The sequence below is a fragment of the Diadema setosum genome, chromosome 15, assembly GCF_964275005.1.
Source record: "Diadema setosum chromosome 15, eeDiaSeto1, whole genome shotgun sequence".
Taxonomy (NCBI): Eukaryota; Metazoa; Echinodermata; class Echinoidea; order Diadematoida; family Diadematidae; genus Diadema; species Diadema setosum.
Window position 1 is genome coordinate 36,463,898 of NC_092699.1, and position 19,094 is coordinate 36,482,991.

General features: G+C 39.6%; 1 protein-coding gene across 1 annotated transcript in view; it reads left to right on the forward strand.

Moving 5' to 3' along the window:
* Positions 1-6,632: 6,632 nt before the first annotated feature.
* The window catches only part of LOC140238726 (uncharacterized), a 33,434-nt gene continuing 20,972 nt past the window's right edge, over positions 6,633-19,094 (forward strand). Inside the window, exons 1-8 of the mRNA XM_072318623.1 lie at positions 6,633-6,729; positions 6,904-7,030; positions 11,947-12,197; positions 12,822-12,999; positions 15,885-15,991; positions 17,020-17,211; positions 18,104-18,210; positions 18,711-18,821. Coding sequence (XP_072174724.1) covers positions 6,633-6,729; positions 6,904-7,030; positions 11,947-12,197; positions 12,822-12,999; positions 15,885-15,991; positions 17,020-17,211; positions 18,104-18,210; positions 18,711-18,821 — 1,170 coding nt within the window. The remainder of the gene's footprint in view (positions 6,730-6,903; positions 7,031-11,946; positions 12,198-12,821; positions 13,000-15,884; positions 15,992-17,019; positions 17,212-18,103; positions 18,211-18,710; positions 18,822-19,094) is intronic.

Sequence of the window (19,094 nt, forward strand, 5' to 3'; positions counted from 1 at the left end):
GATGGGCATTGATGATCGGGATCGCTGTGGCTTCCTCTTCTGGAATCTATAGGAGCTTGGCGCTGGCTTCGGCGACAGTGGCGTATACGTCTTCTCTGGGGCGGGGATCAATTCCGTAGAATAACAGTCTCTGCTTTCTGTTGTGGAGCTCCATCTGAAGAAGTTTGTAGTCGATTTCCGCTTTGAGTTTTTCCAGGTTGCGTTCCATCGGGGGGGGGGGGGGGAGGTAACTTTTCTGTTTCCACTTTTTGAATTCTAGCTGCCGTGTCTGCTGCAGATGCTTCCAAAACACATATGGTGGATTTCCTCATAGATATTTCTCGTTTCAGCAAAGATAGGTTGGTAATAATATCAAGTTTTCCTTCAATTTTGTTTGAGAGGGTAGAGAACATCATACGGATTTCGGCCAGCATAGGATTTTCGGTTTTATTCGACAGACTTACATTAGAGCTTGCTTGCCCGGGAGACAGTAGTGCCAACGAGTCCAAAACTGGTTGCCCACCTCCGAGGCCATTGCTTGTGTGTTGGTTGGCGCGAACTGGTTAATTTGGCGTGTTTGCAGACAGGCCTTAAATGTTATGGTTCTCGTTCAGGGTTTCTTGGACGAGTGTTTCCTGACAAATTCGATCCTTTTGGTTGACTTCGGACTCTAAAGGTATAGTGTCCATTTCCTCTGTTGCCTGCGTCACTTATAGTGTAATATCAGTTCAGGTTGTAGTGTATTTCCATGAAGTTGACACCTAAGTTGAAGAGCAAGCTATTACCGTGTCCTTATCGTTAGCCGGCCATTACCTCGAAGTCTTTGCGTTTTAAGTCTTCTTCATTTTTTCAGTTGGCACTTTGTGCCTGTTTTGTACTATTTACTGGATATTAACTGCTGACTGGCCACTAAATGTGACCGGCTATCTAACTAGCATCTGGCCCAGTCAGCTGAAGGCGTAAAAATACTTCCAAAATATTTACTAGCGAGCGATAAAAAATAGCAGCGTGAATTAATCGATGCAAATCAATATCATGTATATTAAAATATACGTTTAGTAACAAATGTGAACCAAAGTTTTACAACAGTTTAGAGTTTATAAACTGACGATGAAAAATACATAAAGAAGAGGACTTACGGTTTCAATCCATGTGTGAAGCCTGGTAGTTATAAGCGTGTTAAGAAAAATGTTGGGTTTCTTATACGGAGACCCTTGTTTTCTTCTTCCGGTGTGAGTGCAATCCAGCATCTATAGTCTATTATTGTATTATTGTATTATTGTATTATTGTACTGTTTGCACTGATCTGTTACATTTTCCCGTGCGTCTTCACATCTTCTATGCTACGTTGCCAGTACCAATGTAAAGGGTAAGACGGAACGTAATGCATCAGGAAGAGAAAGAACAATGCATGATTAAGATTACTCTCCCACCGTATCCAGTTGCCTTTGAGAAGTCGATCGCTTGATTAGCGAACGGTAAAAACCAATAGCAAAAACGAGCGTGTCAATTGATGCCACAATGTGAAAGGATACCGATCGTAAAGTACTATAGACATGAACTTGGTGACCTCCGTGAAGACACGATATTTTCAAAGATTACCTTTAACTATTCACAAAATACGAGTGATGCAAACCTCAACATTACTTCAAAATCGAAAATATTATAAATACCAGAATATGACCCTCCAAATGCAAAGCATAGCTTTCGGTACCCACATGTGTTACCCTCGATGTACCGGATTTACCTGTGCAGAGCAAAAAGTTGGGTCTTGAAATATGAAACACCAAGCACGTGTTAAATGTCCTGAGCTCATTTGTGGTGTTATATTAAAACACATGGGTGTCACCTCAACGAAGACGTAGGCCTAAATAATAGCAAGAATAAAGAAATAGAAAGAGATCATGCTCTGTGTATGCCACTGAAAATAAAATGCTGAAAAAAAAAATGGTCGACTAGCTGACTAAGCGAGTCAATATCTATATCAATAAGGAAAAAAAAAAGACGCCATTAATCACAAGGCAATTTCTCAAACAGATGAATTGTTGTAGGTATACAAGTATAGATGACTTATAGGAAAGACAAAAATGATAGGCCCTACTCTCTTTAACATTAAACTTATGTACACTCTGCCCCTGGTAGCCAAGAATGTTTGCATGAAACGTAACTTTTCCGTTCGAAAAGAAGCTGATATTTATACCTTGAAAAGATCGAATCTCGCTCTGTATAATATATGCCCTGCCACTCGACAGAGCTTTTGCATTTTTAGAATCAAAATAAAACGATCTGATGCACACGTTTTATCGAAAATTTGGAAACTGTCATTCTCTAAAATGAGTCAAGTCTTGAGAGGGGACCGTGAGCAATGGGATTGTGGGCGATTATACCCCTCCCATATTGGGGGAAAAAAAATTTCGCTTTTAGAACTGAAATTCAGCGATCTGGCGCACACTTGGCACACTGTTGGAATATCTGGAATTTGTCAATCAGAGAAGTGTAGCAAGTCTGTGGAAGGAGACCAAGCTTTACATAACAATTTATGGAATTCATTGATCCTGTTCAAACAAAGAATGAACTTACGTAGACCAGATGACCAGAATGATCCGTTAATTAACACTTGGGAAAGCATCCATTTCATTATTTTGCATTGAATGTATTAACAATCTCTTTCTATTGATATTGCCAAATACCACTTTTGCTGGCAGGTGGATATGCTGGCAAGCAGCATTTATAAGGATTACATGAATAATCATTACATCACAGATGCTTATCCCAGTGAATCTAAAATCCAACATGTCTGTTACCGAATGACTTTCTTCTGCTCACGCGCTAAGTGGAACTGCGAACTGGCGAAATGTTAAAGAGTGCACAATCTTAAGAGGAATTCAAATTTTTTAAAATGAAAATCGGTTTTGAAATTCAGATATCCAAAAACGAAATAAAACAAAGCAAACCTAATTCAAGGTGGGTCCCACCTTTAATCAGGATCGCTTTGTTGTGAATATATCAGCCACTTCAAAGCCACTTCCATCAAATAAACTTTAGATTCCTAATAGAATTTCATATTCTTTAATATTTCATACGAATTTTTTCATTATCTCAAATTTCAAAAATCATCATAAAAAAAAATGTTGGAAACCTCTTGCCCAATCTCAACTGAAACTGTACCATCCCTTTTACACGTTTGTGGCCCGAAGTACAACTAGGTGTTACAAAAAACATTTCCCGCTTTTGATGCTTGATAGCTCGAAAACAATATATCAGATAAAACTGTTTTTGATATGAGTAACAGCTGAATAATGTACAATTTAGTCGGAGGTGATTTGAATATGAAAACCTAGATCAGTTTCATGAAATCAATGATTAATTTCAAAGTTAGGTTCCAGATTTTGGTCAAATTCTAACCCTCCGTACAAAACCTGAACACAGAAACTAATGGTGTTTATGTGTGTGTGTACTTACAATGACCCTGAACAATGGACCTGGATACCACCTGTTCAGAGATCTCCTCCAAGGCACAGTAATGCTTTAGTAATCATTCATGATGGATTGCCTGGGCACGCTAGTTTGAATTCCAAGCAAAGGGTGAAATGCATGCACATGAAAAAAGTAAACACATGTTTCCACCTGCTTTCTTTTCATGAATAAATAATGGAGCACTCAAATCTTGGGCATTGTCCAGGACCACTGCCTGGGTGTCAACTACACACTCCCATACACACCAACTGACTTCTGTGCAAAGTTACAGTTTGTACAGAAGGTTGAAAATAGAGAAAAATATGAAACCTAACTGAAAATTAATGTTAAATTTTATAAAACTGAATTATGCTGTAATTTTGAAATTGCCTCCAACAGAATTGTACACTATTCAGCTATTGTTCATATCAATGCCAGTGTTATCTGATATAAGTTTTGAAAATATTGAGGATCAAAAGTGGGAAAGGTTCTTTTTTTTTTTTTTGGTAACACCTAGTATAATGGGTGAGAATTATCAATATCATATACACTTGTTGCTTGCATTACTATAATTTCATGAACAATATGATACACATACAGGAGAAACACACTGCACTCTATGTGCAGCTCAGATGTTTGGGGATTCCCCACCTGGATCGACAAACTAAAGGCTGCTGAATGCCTACATACCACTCCTTGGAATTCCCCAACCTCGCGACCAACTATCCTACCAGTACCTCCGACTCCTACATCGCAATAGCATTACGAGACGTTTTAGTACGTACATGGACTGGGTTTGACAGCTGTCACCAATTGGGCCACTTAGTACTCTAGCAAAGCACGACTAAGTACAAGGTGAGTATACAAACCTGTACGTTCTATACGTTCTATTCTTGATTCTACTTCTGTCAATGTTACAGTGATGTGTAATAGGGATCATTCTGCAGTTTCGCTACTACACTCGTGCGTGAGCAATAACAAAGGCTCAACGGCTTGGTATGCATCACTGTAACGATAAGCTGTTTGCTTGTTATGAAATGATTCCTCCCAATACTGGAGATCGGACGCTTACGTTGTAAGACTGTTCTTCCGACACAATATGATTGTAATCTGTCAGATATATTTTGATAATTAAGCCGCACAACATGTTACCGTACAAGCGTATAATCGACTTAAAATACGGAAATCAAAGGCGAGGATTTCGGGAATTTTCCACGCCATAAAGGATTGTCTGTGCACTAGTGTATGCTCACGTAATGTATAGAGTGTGTACGTATAGTTCTAGTCACAATTATTTTCAGTACATTCTAGAATGATACCTTTTTATTCTGGGCACGATTTTTAGCTCGCTTTTGAAGCGAGCTAACTTTAGCTCGGGGCAAGTCATTTTGTACTGCCATTGTTGTTGTCGTTGTTATTTCAATTTGAAGGCATGTGTCATTCAGTTATGAATATTTGCGCCTAATACCTACTACAATTTATACTGACATCTTTTTTTTTCCTTAAAAAAACCCACACTCAAATTAGAATTAATACTGGAGAAAAAAACCGCTGCATTATTGCCGCAATTATGGAGATTCTATAACAGACTGTCATCACCCATCATTGGCCGTTTTTGCGTATTTTCTGGCCAGCCCGGTTAATTCGTCGTGAACAGACTTCTCTGCTTGCGCATGCGCGCGTGCAAGCCTAGGCCACTCCAATACCGGCCAAGACTGGGATGATGTTTGTCAATCTGAATGTCTCCTTTTCCGACTGAATCACTGAAACCTAAAACAAATAAAATAATTTCGAAACCATTGTAACATAAATCAGGGCAGACATTCTGGGCTTCTTGTGAGGTGCAAATGATCATACATACGGTCCTTCTTACGTATATTTTTAGTTTACATACATACATACACATACATGCACATACATACATACATACATACGTATTATATATACCTATATGTGACCCTGCACCACAAAAACAACAAAAAGTCGCCAGACATGGATTTTTAGTTAAGGGCAGATTTTGAAAGAGCAGACTCTAAGCTTTAAAATGACCTATAACTCAATTCAAATTGATTCTCCTAACCTATAATTATATAAACATTGTAAAGAAAGCCCACACTCTGGAAAGTGTGAACTGAAAAAAAAAAGAGGCTCTGAAGTACAGGGTCTATTCAAGCGCTTGATCTTTCACTAAGCCGTGCCACCTGTGCCATGAATGAGAGAAAATATGATGTAAACCACTGTAGCAACAATAGTGACGGAATTATCAGATTAAGCTGAAATTGGGCATGCTTTATTAACACATTCTGTTCATGTTATTTTAACTTTCAAAGCAGTAGCATTATCCTTTCAAAAGTTATTGTAGTTGAAAGTGAAGAGTGTGCAAATTATTTTCAAGAAATGAAAAGGGGTCTCTATAACAGCCTGATCACGCTATACTCTTCCAAAAACGGGGTTGTAGACATGGTAGAAAACTGCTGAAAACCCACTTTCCCATTCATTTTATGATCCCAAACTCAAGGGTAATGTAGAAGAATAATAGCTCTTTCAAAAAAATATGGAAAAGCAAAAATTGACTTGGTTGACCCGTTTCACCTTTCTTGAGTCCTCAGGTAAAATCAAGTGGTGCGACTTTTGGTTTGTTTTGTGATGCACGGTCACATACTTATTTTAATATTCATATTCATGCACATCATGCCTATTTCTGTACGCACATAATGTACCTACACTTTCACACCTTTACACTGACATTATATCATTAAATTGATTATTAACTCGTCGAACTCAAACGTATTTCCCAGGGTTCAACAATTTATTGTAAATGATTATAGGAAGGAGAATCTCTGTGTCCTTCTTAAGGCCCGGTCACACCGCCCGAACTTTTACGGTAGGGAGAGGGGGCCGAATTTCGACAACGCTCGTCACCGCGCACGAAATGGGGAAAAAAAATCGAAAATACGGGCGTTGCCTTAGCGGTGCACCGCTGAAGCCGGCGTTGCGTTAGGTAGCGAGCGGTAGCGAGCGTTGGTTTAGCGGTGACGCGAGCGTTGATAGAGCGGCGTTCTGTGCATGCGGACGTTGGCTCGGCGGGGGTTTAACGTTGGTTTAGCGGCATACCGCTTTTGACTACGGAGCTGAACGGATCGCTTTGATAGAAGTTCTGATAGATTTTTGATAGAAGTCGATAATCGAAGTTCATCATGCCACGTGGACAAAAGAAGAGGAAGGCTGGAGAAGGAAAGGCAGCATCCTCCAAGAAGATCATTACTGAGCAGGCAGCTGAACCAATGGAGTCAGGTAAATATATGTGGCCCACTGGGTGTGTCGAGAAATATTTAACAACTGTGAAAAAATACTGTTATATTATCATTTTACTTCAACATTTGAGCAAATTCGATATAAATGAGGTCTGCACTCAACGGCAGCTCAATTCCAAATGGGCTCCTGGTTCATTTCTCCCCGTATTTATAGCCAAATTCTGGTCTCGCTCCGACACCTCCATACCAACGCCGAACCAAAGTTCATCACCGCAATGGATCGCTGCTTCAACGCCCGACACCGTGTCCGCTCGAAAAACGCTTACAACCGCTCCACCAAAGTTTGTGCAACGTTTAATTACCGCCCGGGCAAAGCTGGCGAAGCAGCGGTGGTCCAGCGTTGAAGATTTCTGCGTTGGCCTAGCGGACCCAAGCGTCCACGGACTTGCGTCTAGCGGTGTCAAACTTTGACTGGGCGTTGTTGGAGCGGTGGTGAACTTTGCCGGAGAGGAAAATTGCCCGCTCCTCACCGCTCGCAATATTTTGTGCAGCTCAAAACTTTCGGAGCGGTAGGAGGGACCATCAGCGGTGGCCGAGCGTATACGGCGTTGCCTTAACGGGGACCAACTTCTGTTAAACGGTGGTGAACGGTTACGAGCGGTGATGAATTTTTTTCACCGCTCCGGGAACGCTCCAGCAAAGTTCTGGCGGTGTGACCGGGCCTTTACGAAGGCCACCATTACTTTTTGGTGTAAATATTCTGGTGAATTTAGGAGTCTCAGAATGTTCCTTACTTCCTTGCAGTTTGTTTCAGCTAAAAGCATTGTTCTTTCTATTTCAAATCTAGGGCATTCGATTAGAAAATGTTTCGTGGTTTCTGGTATTCCACATCTTTCACATAACCCGGTATCATCCTTCTTCAGTAAAAAGAGATTAAAATTTAGGCCAATATTATCCATTCGTAAACAGTGCAATTTATTTTATTTTTTATTATCTAATATACATTTGAATGTCATTGATACACAATTTTGTATGTTTTTATTTAAATGGATACGGTTTCTTCCCATCTTTTTTGCCATTTTTTATTTTCTTCATATGATATAATCTGATAATACTATTTGACTCACTTTTGTTTAATTTGTTTTGAACTTCTACTTGATTGTGTGATAAGGCTTGTTTAATAGCCGCTCTATCTACCACCTCATTTGAAAGGATCTCGCAGTGGCCTGGGATCCACTCGAAATATACCCGAGTTCCTTCATGGCGGAGATTTGTATACAACATCATTTTCGACCACCCAAATAGCTTCTAGATGGCTTCTAGACCCTCTGCCCTTCCTATTTCGCTATTCAGGATATTGACGCCCTCAACGTCGAAAACTAGTATAGTTTAAGGTGGTTTTGCGGAGACTTCGTCGCGGGGCGGCGACAAAGTCGCCGCGGAGTATTAGTTGGAAAAGGGTCTGGAAACCAGACTACCACCCAAGGTTACGTGCGAGACCAGATTTGCTCACTAATATATATTCTATGAAAAGATATGTTTTCATGATGTGCAGGTTGGCTTCCACGCACCATATTTTATGTTTCATCGTTATTCTTTTTTTTTTCTGTCTTGTTTTACGGAAACGGAAGGTTCATCAATCACCAGATATAATGACGACCTCTCCCTCTCTTTCTCCCTCTCTCTCTCTCGCTCTCTTAGTGAGCCGTGATGTCAATCGGGGAAAGTGATCTCAGATGAGTATAACTTATCTAACTTTTTATTTTAGAAAGTGCAATCAGCAATCACGATAACTGAATTATGACAAATGAACTAACAAACCAAAGCTGCCTCAGATCAAAAAAAAAAAAAAAAAAAAAAAAATTGCGTGATTTTCGTGACCATATCTTTTGCAAAATACCCCCAAATGCTTCACCTTAAAGGGCCGGGGGGGGGGGGGGGTCAAAGTCTGCCCCCCCCCCCCCTTGACATTTGGCGCAACAATTCCACAAAGCAATTAAAGCCTCCCCATAAGGTTTCTTTACCTTTCTTCAGTTCTCGCGCAAAGTTCTGCAGATAAAACCGAATTTGCAACCTCCGCGCGTATTGTCTTCACGGAACCATGCCCTTTTTGTAACTTCCTGTTGCCCCATAAGGGGCCCCTTTTTTGTGTGTGTGTGTACATTTCCTATGGAAAGCAGTGCTTTGTCATGAAACTCACAGAAACTTGACTATTTTGTTATTGTATTTTGACTGATTCGTTTCATGCTAATTTTCAGCTACTTCTCAAAAACTCTTTGTACAGATAATCAACAAACGTGACAGATATACACATGTAGCATGCATATCCTTTGTTACTGGGTGTCAAATCAAACGCCGAATTAAAGGAATAGTTAAAAACCTTCTCTAGAGCCACAAGTGATAGACATGATAGAGCTTTAATATATAATGCCCTCTGTGCATGTAGTTTCACGCCTGCTTATGGGGGGGGGGGAGGGGGAGGAGGGTGTTGAGCAGATTGGCTGAATTTTTACTTTTCTTTTTATACGTGGTAGGAGCACCCAAATACCCCAAATAATGGAATTAGAAAAAAAAAAGTGACAGAGCTACGTCAGTATGTTAAATAAGTGTATTGACGAGTGAAGTTTAAAGGGTGGCTTAGTTTTGGTTGAGATGGGGCTTCAGGTTTTCAACGCTTTGTAAAGATGTAGGTTTTTTTAAGATATTAAGAAATCTCTTACAAATGAAAAAAAAAATCTAAGAAGAATTGAAAGCTTATTTGATGAAAATTGGTTTTAAAATGGCTGAGATATCCAAATCAAAGCTATGCTAATAAAAGTTGGAACCAACTTTTATTAGGATCGCATTGTTTTTCTTTGTTTTTGGATGTCTTATCATATTCAAAACAAGTTTTCATCAAATTAATTTTGAATTCCTCTTAATATTGTATGTTCTTTCGCATTTCATAAAGTGTTTCTAACAAGTATCTCGCAAAAAGTTGAAAGCTGAATCCTCACCTCAACAAACAATAGATCACCCCTTTAAAGTTTGCATTATGGCGGATCCGAGGGTACAATCTTCAGGCCTCAGATGGGGGGGGGGGGGGGCGGTGGAGGGTTGATTGCATGAGATCAAATTTTTACGTTTCAGCATGCTCAATTTTTCGGGGATATAATCAGTGTTTTGAAACGTGATTAGTGCAAAACGCGGTTGCCTTGGTCCATACTTATTGTGATATAAAAGCCGTTTCACTTAAAAAGCACAAAAAGGTGCGTTTACGATCGGCCACTCTGCCTAATCACGTTTCATGGGGAAGCTTAAATGACATATAAATTCTACGAATTTTAAGGGACGTCATCTCAACGCCTTTCCAATAAAATAAATGCTCGTATTTCCTATTATTGTGTACAATCCACATGAATGTGCCGGTAAATAATCAAAATGATATTATCCTGTATTAGACATGATGAACATGTAGCCGTGCAGTTGAAACACGAAGAATGCAGACTCTGTCCACAACTTCCAAAAAGCACGCCCCCAATTTATGGTCAAGTATAATAACCGCAAACGCGGCTCTGTCCCAAACTCGAAAAAAAGTGAGCATAAACAGTGCTACCGTGAACGGTGCTTTGAATTAGCGTTTTAAATCAGCGTTCCAAAACGCTGATTATGCCTTCGTAAATTGAGCATAAACGCACCCTTACTTGATGAAACCCTTTGACGGATTTTCAACAAACAGAGCAGATATCTTTCATCTCCGACCGAGACGAAGTCGCTGCCGTTGCCGAAGCAGAATCGCAAGCAGGACCATCCAGCATCTGTTGCTTCTTTTGACGTTAGAGGGCGTTAATATTCCTAGCTGGAATGAAATTAGTACAAGCTGATGGTCCGGAAGTAATACAATGTTTTCTATCTGTAAGGTAAACTGTGGACTACTAATATCCCTCCCATAATTTTACCTGCCATGTAATTACTTAACTTATAAAACAAATATCAAAAAAGCCTTCGAAAAAAAAAAATCGAGGAAAACGCCAGTAGCTTGGAGAGCGCCGTCTTTGGGTAATTGAATCTCAAATTTCCAAAATTCAAAATAGGCAACAAGCCCAGAAGAGTGTGTGTGTGTGTGTGGGGGGGGGGGGGGGGTTGGGACTGGGGCCAGATGCCTAAAACTTAAAGGGGAAGGCTAGTAACTGATCAGTGGGAATCAGTGGAAATGCTGGGAGATGATTGTGGCAATCCTTATGTGATTCACTCAAGAGTTCATTGTATATCTATTGTTGTGTGAAAATGATTTGCTTCAGAATGGTCTCATATTCAAGTAATGTGCAGTTTAATGCTTCCAGGTTAGCGTCCCTGGTCAGTGACGGAGCATTAATCTGCACATTACTTGAATATGAGACCGTTCTGAAGCAAATCATTTTCATACAACAATAGATATACAATGAACTCTTGAATGAATCCCATAAGGATTGCCACAATCATCTCCCAGCATTTCCACTGATTCCCACTGATCAGTTACTAGCCTCTCCCTTTAAGGAATTCTTGACGAAATTGTCTGTAGGACAAGAAGTAACAGAGCTAACAATCAGGTGCTATGTTGGTTCATTGATGACTGTATGTAGTTTTAAAATATCTATTGTCAATGGCGGGTCCGAAGAGGCGGGGGGGGGGGGGGGGACGAGGGATTCATCTGAATTGGAGACTACGTCAACAGGATCTAGTTGTACAAGTGGGCATAAGTCTCACCCTAGGTATATCCCAAAATTAAAAAAAAAAAACAATTATATCAAATTTGTTTAATAGACCCAGGAGCAGAACTAATGCATTGCTATTAAAACATTGAAGACTATATAGTTTCAAGTTTGTCAATGATGGGTCCGTGGATGCCCGGGGGGAGGGGGTAGAATTGGGGCCTATCTCCAGTCGTATAAATTTGCATCACTATGCTCACCTTGCAGGGGCCTACCCGGAAAAAGACAGAAATGAAAAGTTATTCTTATCTAGACTCATAACAAGAAAAAATAATGTTGTAATTATAAGGTGCCTTGATAACTGATGTAGTTTCTAGTCCCGGATTATGCCAGCTCATTCGTCCCCCCCCCCCCCCTCCCATACTGCCTTGTGCTGGGCATCCCTCGATCTACCATAAGCATACTGGAAACTACAATTAACAGTCAATTCATCAATCTCACCATTATCTTTTTCACTTCTTGTTCTGTAGAAGAAGATTAAAAGAAAAAACAAATTATAAGTTTTTGAGTGCTCTTTCATGTACTAGGCAAATCAAAATAAATGCAAAGGTCGGTAGCCGTGTCATACGGGGCGTTGACTGGATGCACAAGAACCAAGATGGCGGCCCAGGTCACGTGGGTACTGTGATTGCTGGACACACTGCTGGACGTTTTCTATGGGGACCACAGTTCCCACCTTTCACAGTATTGGTGCAGTGGGACGTGGGAAACAAGGGACTTTACAGAATCGGACTGGACCGTGCGTGGGATCTCAGAGAATTGCACATCCCAATTACTGGTGAGACATTCCATGCACTGTCCTATATATATATAGGCCCTATGCCTTAAAGGGATGGTACAGTATTGGTGGAGCTGAGAATTGGGCTTTTAACTTTTTGCAAGATACCAAGAAAACACTTATGAAATGGTACAGAGCATACCATTTAAAGAGGATTTCAAAGTTTATTCGATGAAAATCGGGTGTGGAATGACTGAAACACCCAAAAACAAAGTAAAACAAAGCGATCGTAATAAAGTGTGGGTCCCACACTTTACTGGAATCACTCTGTTTTGGATATCTCAGCCATTTCAAAACCAATTTTCATCAAATAAACATTGAATTCCTCATGGAATTACATGCTCTTTCATATTTCAGAAGAGGTTTCTCATCATCTCATCAAAAAATGTTAGAAACCTGAAATTAGGTCTCAACCAAAACTATACGATCCCTTTAAAACTTTCCATTCTGAGACTTACACGTAGTCCTATATGTTTTCCATTTTCCGCTTCCACTCAAAATAGGCATACTCCTATTTCGATCGATCCGTCGTAACAGTCATGATTCTCAGACTTATCATTTAAATGTTAATCATCATGAGTAAGATATTTTTCTCTTTGTGTCACATTGTTTTTCCATCTCTAGGAAAGGTTCACAACAAGATATGGTGTGACGGGTGTAACAAGTCTGAAATCCAGGGGTTTCGATGGCGTTGCACAGAATGCTATGGAATAGACCTCTGCACCGACTGTTACATGGGGGACAAGCATGACATTCGGCACGTGTTCATGAGAGTGGAGTGCTCCGAAAATTCATCCATGGGGTAAGTCTCTGTAGAAGGAGAGATCGCGTAATAGTTTTCGTTTTACATAGCAGTGGTTGTCTGGCTTCCAGACTACTATTTTGCTACACATGATATTGACGACCTCAACGTCGAAGACTGTAATAGGTTTAGGTGGATTTGTCCTTCGGCAAAGGCGGCGCGGAGTCGAGTTGGCAAAGGGTCTGGACACCAGATTATAGCAGTGGCGGATCAAGGAGGTGGGGTTAAAGGACAAGTTCACCTTCATAAACATAAGGGTTGAGAGAATGCAGCAATATTGGTAGAACACATCAGTGAAAGTTTGAAGGAAATTGGACAATCGATGCAAAAGTTACGAATTTTTAAAATGTTTGTGTTGGAACCGCTGGATGAGGAGACTACAAAGGCTCGTGATGTCATATGAGTACAACAGTATAAAGAAAATGTAAAGAAAATTCAACATATTTTCACTTTTTTCGCATAATAAAAGAGCATTTGACTTTCCTCTTTTTGAAGGCAATGGAAATAATATTACCCATAACACATGTCAGTAACGAGTCGAGGGAATGTGTACTTTTTGTCAAAAGATGAAATTTTGTGAAATTTTCTTTATGTTTTCGTTATATCGTTGTACGCATGTGACATCATACACTGCAGTAGTCTTCTCATCCAGCGGTGACTGCACAAAAACTTCAAAAATTCATAACTTTTGAACGGATTGTCCGATTTTACTCAAACTTTCAATGATGTGTTCTACTATATAGGTTTTCCCGGTCAATTTCATACTTTTGTCATTCAAGTTCCTATTCCGAGCATTCGATTTCATGCATTCCACGCTCGCAGCACTGAATCAGCAATCAAATTCAAAATCCGGTCATTCGAATTCACTATCCGAGCATTCAAATTCACTGTCGGAGCATTCAAATTCACGATCGGAGCATTCCAATTCACCATCGGAACATTCAAATTCACTATCGGAGCATTCAAATTTAAGAGAGGAGCACGCATTTCATCAATGAGCAATCAAATACATGTCAAGTTGGCGACGGAACCTCGTCGGTCATTCAAATTCGTGAATAGGCAACCATGTTCCAAATAACTGCATTCAATTTAAAATAAGTCCTGAATTTAGTTAGTTTGGGGTCGTGTATGCATGTGTTTCTCATTTGGCTTTGAATATATTGGGATTTATGATGATTATTTATTTTGTAGTAGAGGTCCACCTGTTCACTGACAATGAACTCGCGCTTAACAAATAGGAATATACAGGCACATGTCCCTCGGATTGGACATAAAATGGAGGTCCCATGTGTAAGAGAGTCACAAATCATGCACGTAAAAGATCCCACTTCATTTATTCATCGCAAGGAGCAAAACATCAAACTGGACCCCATATTATGGAAGACCAGCTTTTGCAGCTGAATTTGGGTTATCCAGCCATCTTGTTTGATGGAAAACGAAACAAACAACAAAAAATAGGCACTGTATAGGCCTACAGACGAGCATAATACGGAGGGTTTGTTGACACTTTCGAGGAAAAAAAAATTTCGACTATATTGAAACTGATACTTTAACATTTTATACGTGTTGTTTGTTGTGTATTGCTGTCTTATTGATTTAGTTTGCGGGACTATGTGAGATCATTGTGTGTCAGTTTGTCTTTAAATTGATGAATTGTCATTATCATGATTATGTGGTTGGTGTTGGGGCGTTGTCAGCATGCAGTATCACCAGGAAATGTGATTACTAGTCGCTGTGCTGTTTGGATGCACTGCTGATTAGACATTGAAATTTGAAATTTATTGAGATGAAAAACAAAGAATACATGAACAGAGAACAATGTAGAACCTGTAAACAACCATAATTACACTATATGCAAGCCTTTATTGGTTGTGTTGGCCCTTTTCCCTTTCTGAAAAATCTACTCCATTTTCCTCGTTAAATTGATTGCACGAAGTAGGAACTTGATCGCCTAAAAATGAATTTGAACGCTCCAAACAAGCTCATTGGGACTATCACGTGACTATCGCAAGAATTTGAATGCACGAGTAGGAAAGTCGGTGCTCGCATTTTGAAATTGAATGCCTAATCGTGAATTTGATTTCACGAAAACGAAATAGAACGCCCATAAATGAAATTGATCGCTCGGATTCTGAATTTGAATGCCCGAATATTTTCGCGTGTGTGCGCTGCGTGAATTTGAATGCACATTAATGAATTTGAGTGACAAAAGTATGAAATTGACCGGGAAAACCTATGATATTGCTACATTCTCTCAATCCTTATGTTAATGAAGGTGAACTTGTCCTTTAATGACATTTATAAATTTGTTTACGAAAAACATGTCTTTCTATATTAAGTCAGCTAGCAACATACACAAATATACTTGAAATTAGGATGGTCTGATTGTAAGTACACACACCAGTGTCCAAATAAAGCTTATCGGCAGCTATACATTGTACGAAGCCATCTAATATTCAAAGTAACGGTACTGAAGGTAATGGATTATATTGATAGCAAAGGCAAGTGATGGATTTTTTTACTCTTGCAACTACAGTAATTATAGATGAGAAGCCTTCACATCTGATCCAATCAAAACGATAAGAAGACGGCTTATTTAAGTCCATCCTTGTTTATACAAACACAAATTTGGCAGATCATTTCTTTTTTTTTTATGAAGGGCAGATCCTGAGACTTGTTAAAATGATAGTTAATATTAATATCACGACTGCACAATAAAAAACCATGACTATTATAATATGATTCACGGACACACGACTACAGTGTGCATATGTTTTTGGGTAAATATGTTGCTTTACTCATATTTTAATGTCACTCAATTCTCATCATTTATTCACCCTCTCCCTTTCCTCTATGGTGGCTATCTTAATAAATGTTCATTTCAGAGAAAAAGTGCCACCTAGATGTAAGTCATCCTTTTCACCAATATACGGCTTTTTCCCGGGTGCGAAGGTAGTCAAGTTTCCTTCCTGGGTCCAACGGATAGCATCAGGTAAGCAAAATTAATGAGCAGTGCCATCAGAATCAGAATAAAAGAGTTGGATAATCTGCTAAGCCATGCACATTAGCGCTAACTATTACTTTCATTTGTATCTCAATTTTCAGGGAGGTTATAATAATATTCCTCGAATTAAAGCATTTCAAACGATAAGCATTGATTATATATATCATATACCCGACAACAAACTTCACAATATTTGATACTGTTTGGATCTAAACAACTTGCTTAAATGGCTTACTTTGTATTCAAAAACACTTTAACCCTTTCTGTCCCGATAGGTCATAATAAGTATGTGCACAAATTTCACGCACATACGAACAGGGAATTATACTGTAGTCGACTACTTCTTAATTAGTTTACCCTTTACAGGGCGGTTCAGTCAATAGCTCAGTCGGTAGCGCGTCTGCCTCACGATCCAAAAGACCCCGGTTCGATGCGACGGTCCCACTGACCAATGTTGTGTATACCGTCCCCTCTATGTACAAGTATAGTAAAAAGCAAAGTACTCTGTCCCTTGGATAAGACATTAAATGGAGCTCCCGTGTGTGAGAGAGTCACAACTCATGCATATAAAGTGCACCAGGCCGACTCTAATCTGTGTGATATTCTTCTCATAAAACGAGAATGTTTTCCGAGCTGATAAATACAACCAAGTATGTTCTGTCCATACAAGAACGTTACTATGGTAGATCACTGGTCACCTGACCATGTTTATCAAACTTCCTAACTTGCATGACGTGTATTATCCTTCGCCATATTATATTACTATCCTATACGTCCACTAAAACTCATAGCAAATCAACGTATTATTCATGTTGTCAAATTTATCACAGCAGATACAACAAAGTGATACATAAACAAGACGCCACTATAAATCACAGAATTTACAAAGAAGTCTTTAACTTGATCGAACTCGTCAACCCTGGCCTACAAAGAACAATTTACATTACATTTCCGAATGGATAATACGTCCTGATTCAAGTGCATTTCAAAATTTGATCACCCAACTCAATCTGCAGACACCGTACTGGGCAAAATTGTAGCGAGCTCCCGGGCTCCAGAGATGGGACAAGAATGTAGGAAAGCCACCGTCGAATTTCGTGATGGCGTTACGTCACAGGTGCACTGTGGATTGAATGGCAAGGTCGACATTATGTGCACCTTTCCTGGCCAGGGTGGAGAGATCTATGAATCACACATGCCCAATCTTGGTAAGATATTTGGTGTATGTGTGCGTGCGTGTGTGTGTGCATGTGGGTTAGTTTGCGTGTGTTGAAGCATGAAATTCCTAGTGCGGGGCTGGGCCGAGCCGAAAAAAGGCCGAGACCACCTTCAGAACGTGACCAAATGCGCGGCCAATTTTGGCTCCGCACTTGGCCTTTTGCCCGTTTACACTGAAATGAAGGCGGGCTCAGCCGCGGCCGAGCCGCGGCCCAGCCCCGCATTGTAAACGGGATCTAAGTCTTATACGAATTTAAACGTACATCATGTATGCCTTTGTTTGTCCGTAAAGCTGCCTGTATGCGTATCTTTGCATGTGAAATACAAATAAGTTTTAGTGATGTTCATGACTGAGGGAAGATACTGGACATACCTGCATCATTTCTTTAGTTGACGTTTCATAACGAGTGTATGCAGTCAGCGAAGTGCATCTATTATACATTGGATACATCATCGAAATTGTCGAGACAACGACCACGTGTCAAAATTCCTATTGAGAACTTGTTGACAGGTTGGACTTAACCTTTTTTTTTCATACTTCACATTATTAAGATATATAATATACATAAGTTATATGTATATATATATATATATATATATATATATATACGCACACACAGAGACATATTATGTATAATAAGAAAGAGTTTGTCCATTTTTGAAGATTTTGAAGTACGATCTCTGTCATAAAGTACAAAGTAATACCTTTTAAATGATATATTGGTCACTACATATAAAGGTACATTTTTGAAGTTATGGTCGAAAGAAGCAAAATTTTTCTTATTATTCTCTTTATTTTTCTTGACCTTTAATCGCAAATATCTCCATTTGGCAAATATGGACTTATCGGTTTTTGCGAACAAACTCTTCCTGTTTACACAGGAAATGCGGACCCTTTGAAGATCGGGGACAAAGTAGCTCTGACAGCAAGTTTTGAAGAGTCGAGAAGACTTCAACAGCGTCGTGCGCTGCCGGAGTTGAGTCCTGAGGTGCGTTCTCATCCAGTACTAGTATCAGTGTTTGTTTGATGTTGCAGTTGTTGTTTCCCCCTTTTTTTGGGGGGGGGGGGTTCTTCTTTGGAGGTCGGGGTGGGGCTTAAAACTTCCACATCCTCTTTCATGTGTAAAATTATGTAACCTTTTTTGCTGGAAAGAACACAGGAAAAACTCTATGGAAATACTCTGTGTCGTGGATGTATAATTTTTGTTAAGATTTCTGTGTTGTTTATACAACAAATTGATGAAAGGAACCTTGTTTTATTATGATATTTTGTGTTTCATTTTGAAACGTGCGCTGTATGTATGTGTATTCATGTATGCTACGGGTAATTATCGGAATCGCGAAGGTGAATACTAAATGCAGCTTGCGTAAATGTTTACATTACAATGGACTTATCACATTCCAGGGATTTTTTTATTTTTTTTTAGTGAGAATCTTGGTATATGAAATAAAGCATATACACTGAATTATGCTTTGGATCTTGAAACAGATACTTGGAAAGGTTGGGGTGGTAACCCAGCGATCAGAGCAAGACAACTTCGCCGTCAACTTTAAAGGTTGTCCACAGACGGTTTGGCTTAATCCATTCGTTTTGACCAAGGTAATGTCGCTTGACATGTGATCCCTTAATTTCGTAGAGAAATACTTGTATATACAGGGGGCACCTCTCAAGCTTTAACCCTTCGTGCGCTTCTGTATTTATCTGTATGCTTTCCTCGGTGGTTCATTATGAGAAAGAGAAGATTACGGGATCCCCACTCATTCGCAATAAATTGCGTGACTATAATGGCCTGAATTCACGAAGGTGGTACAATTTTGTACATAGTTTAGACCATGGACAAAGACCATAGTTTTGTATGGGGCGCCAACTGTC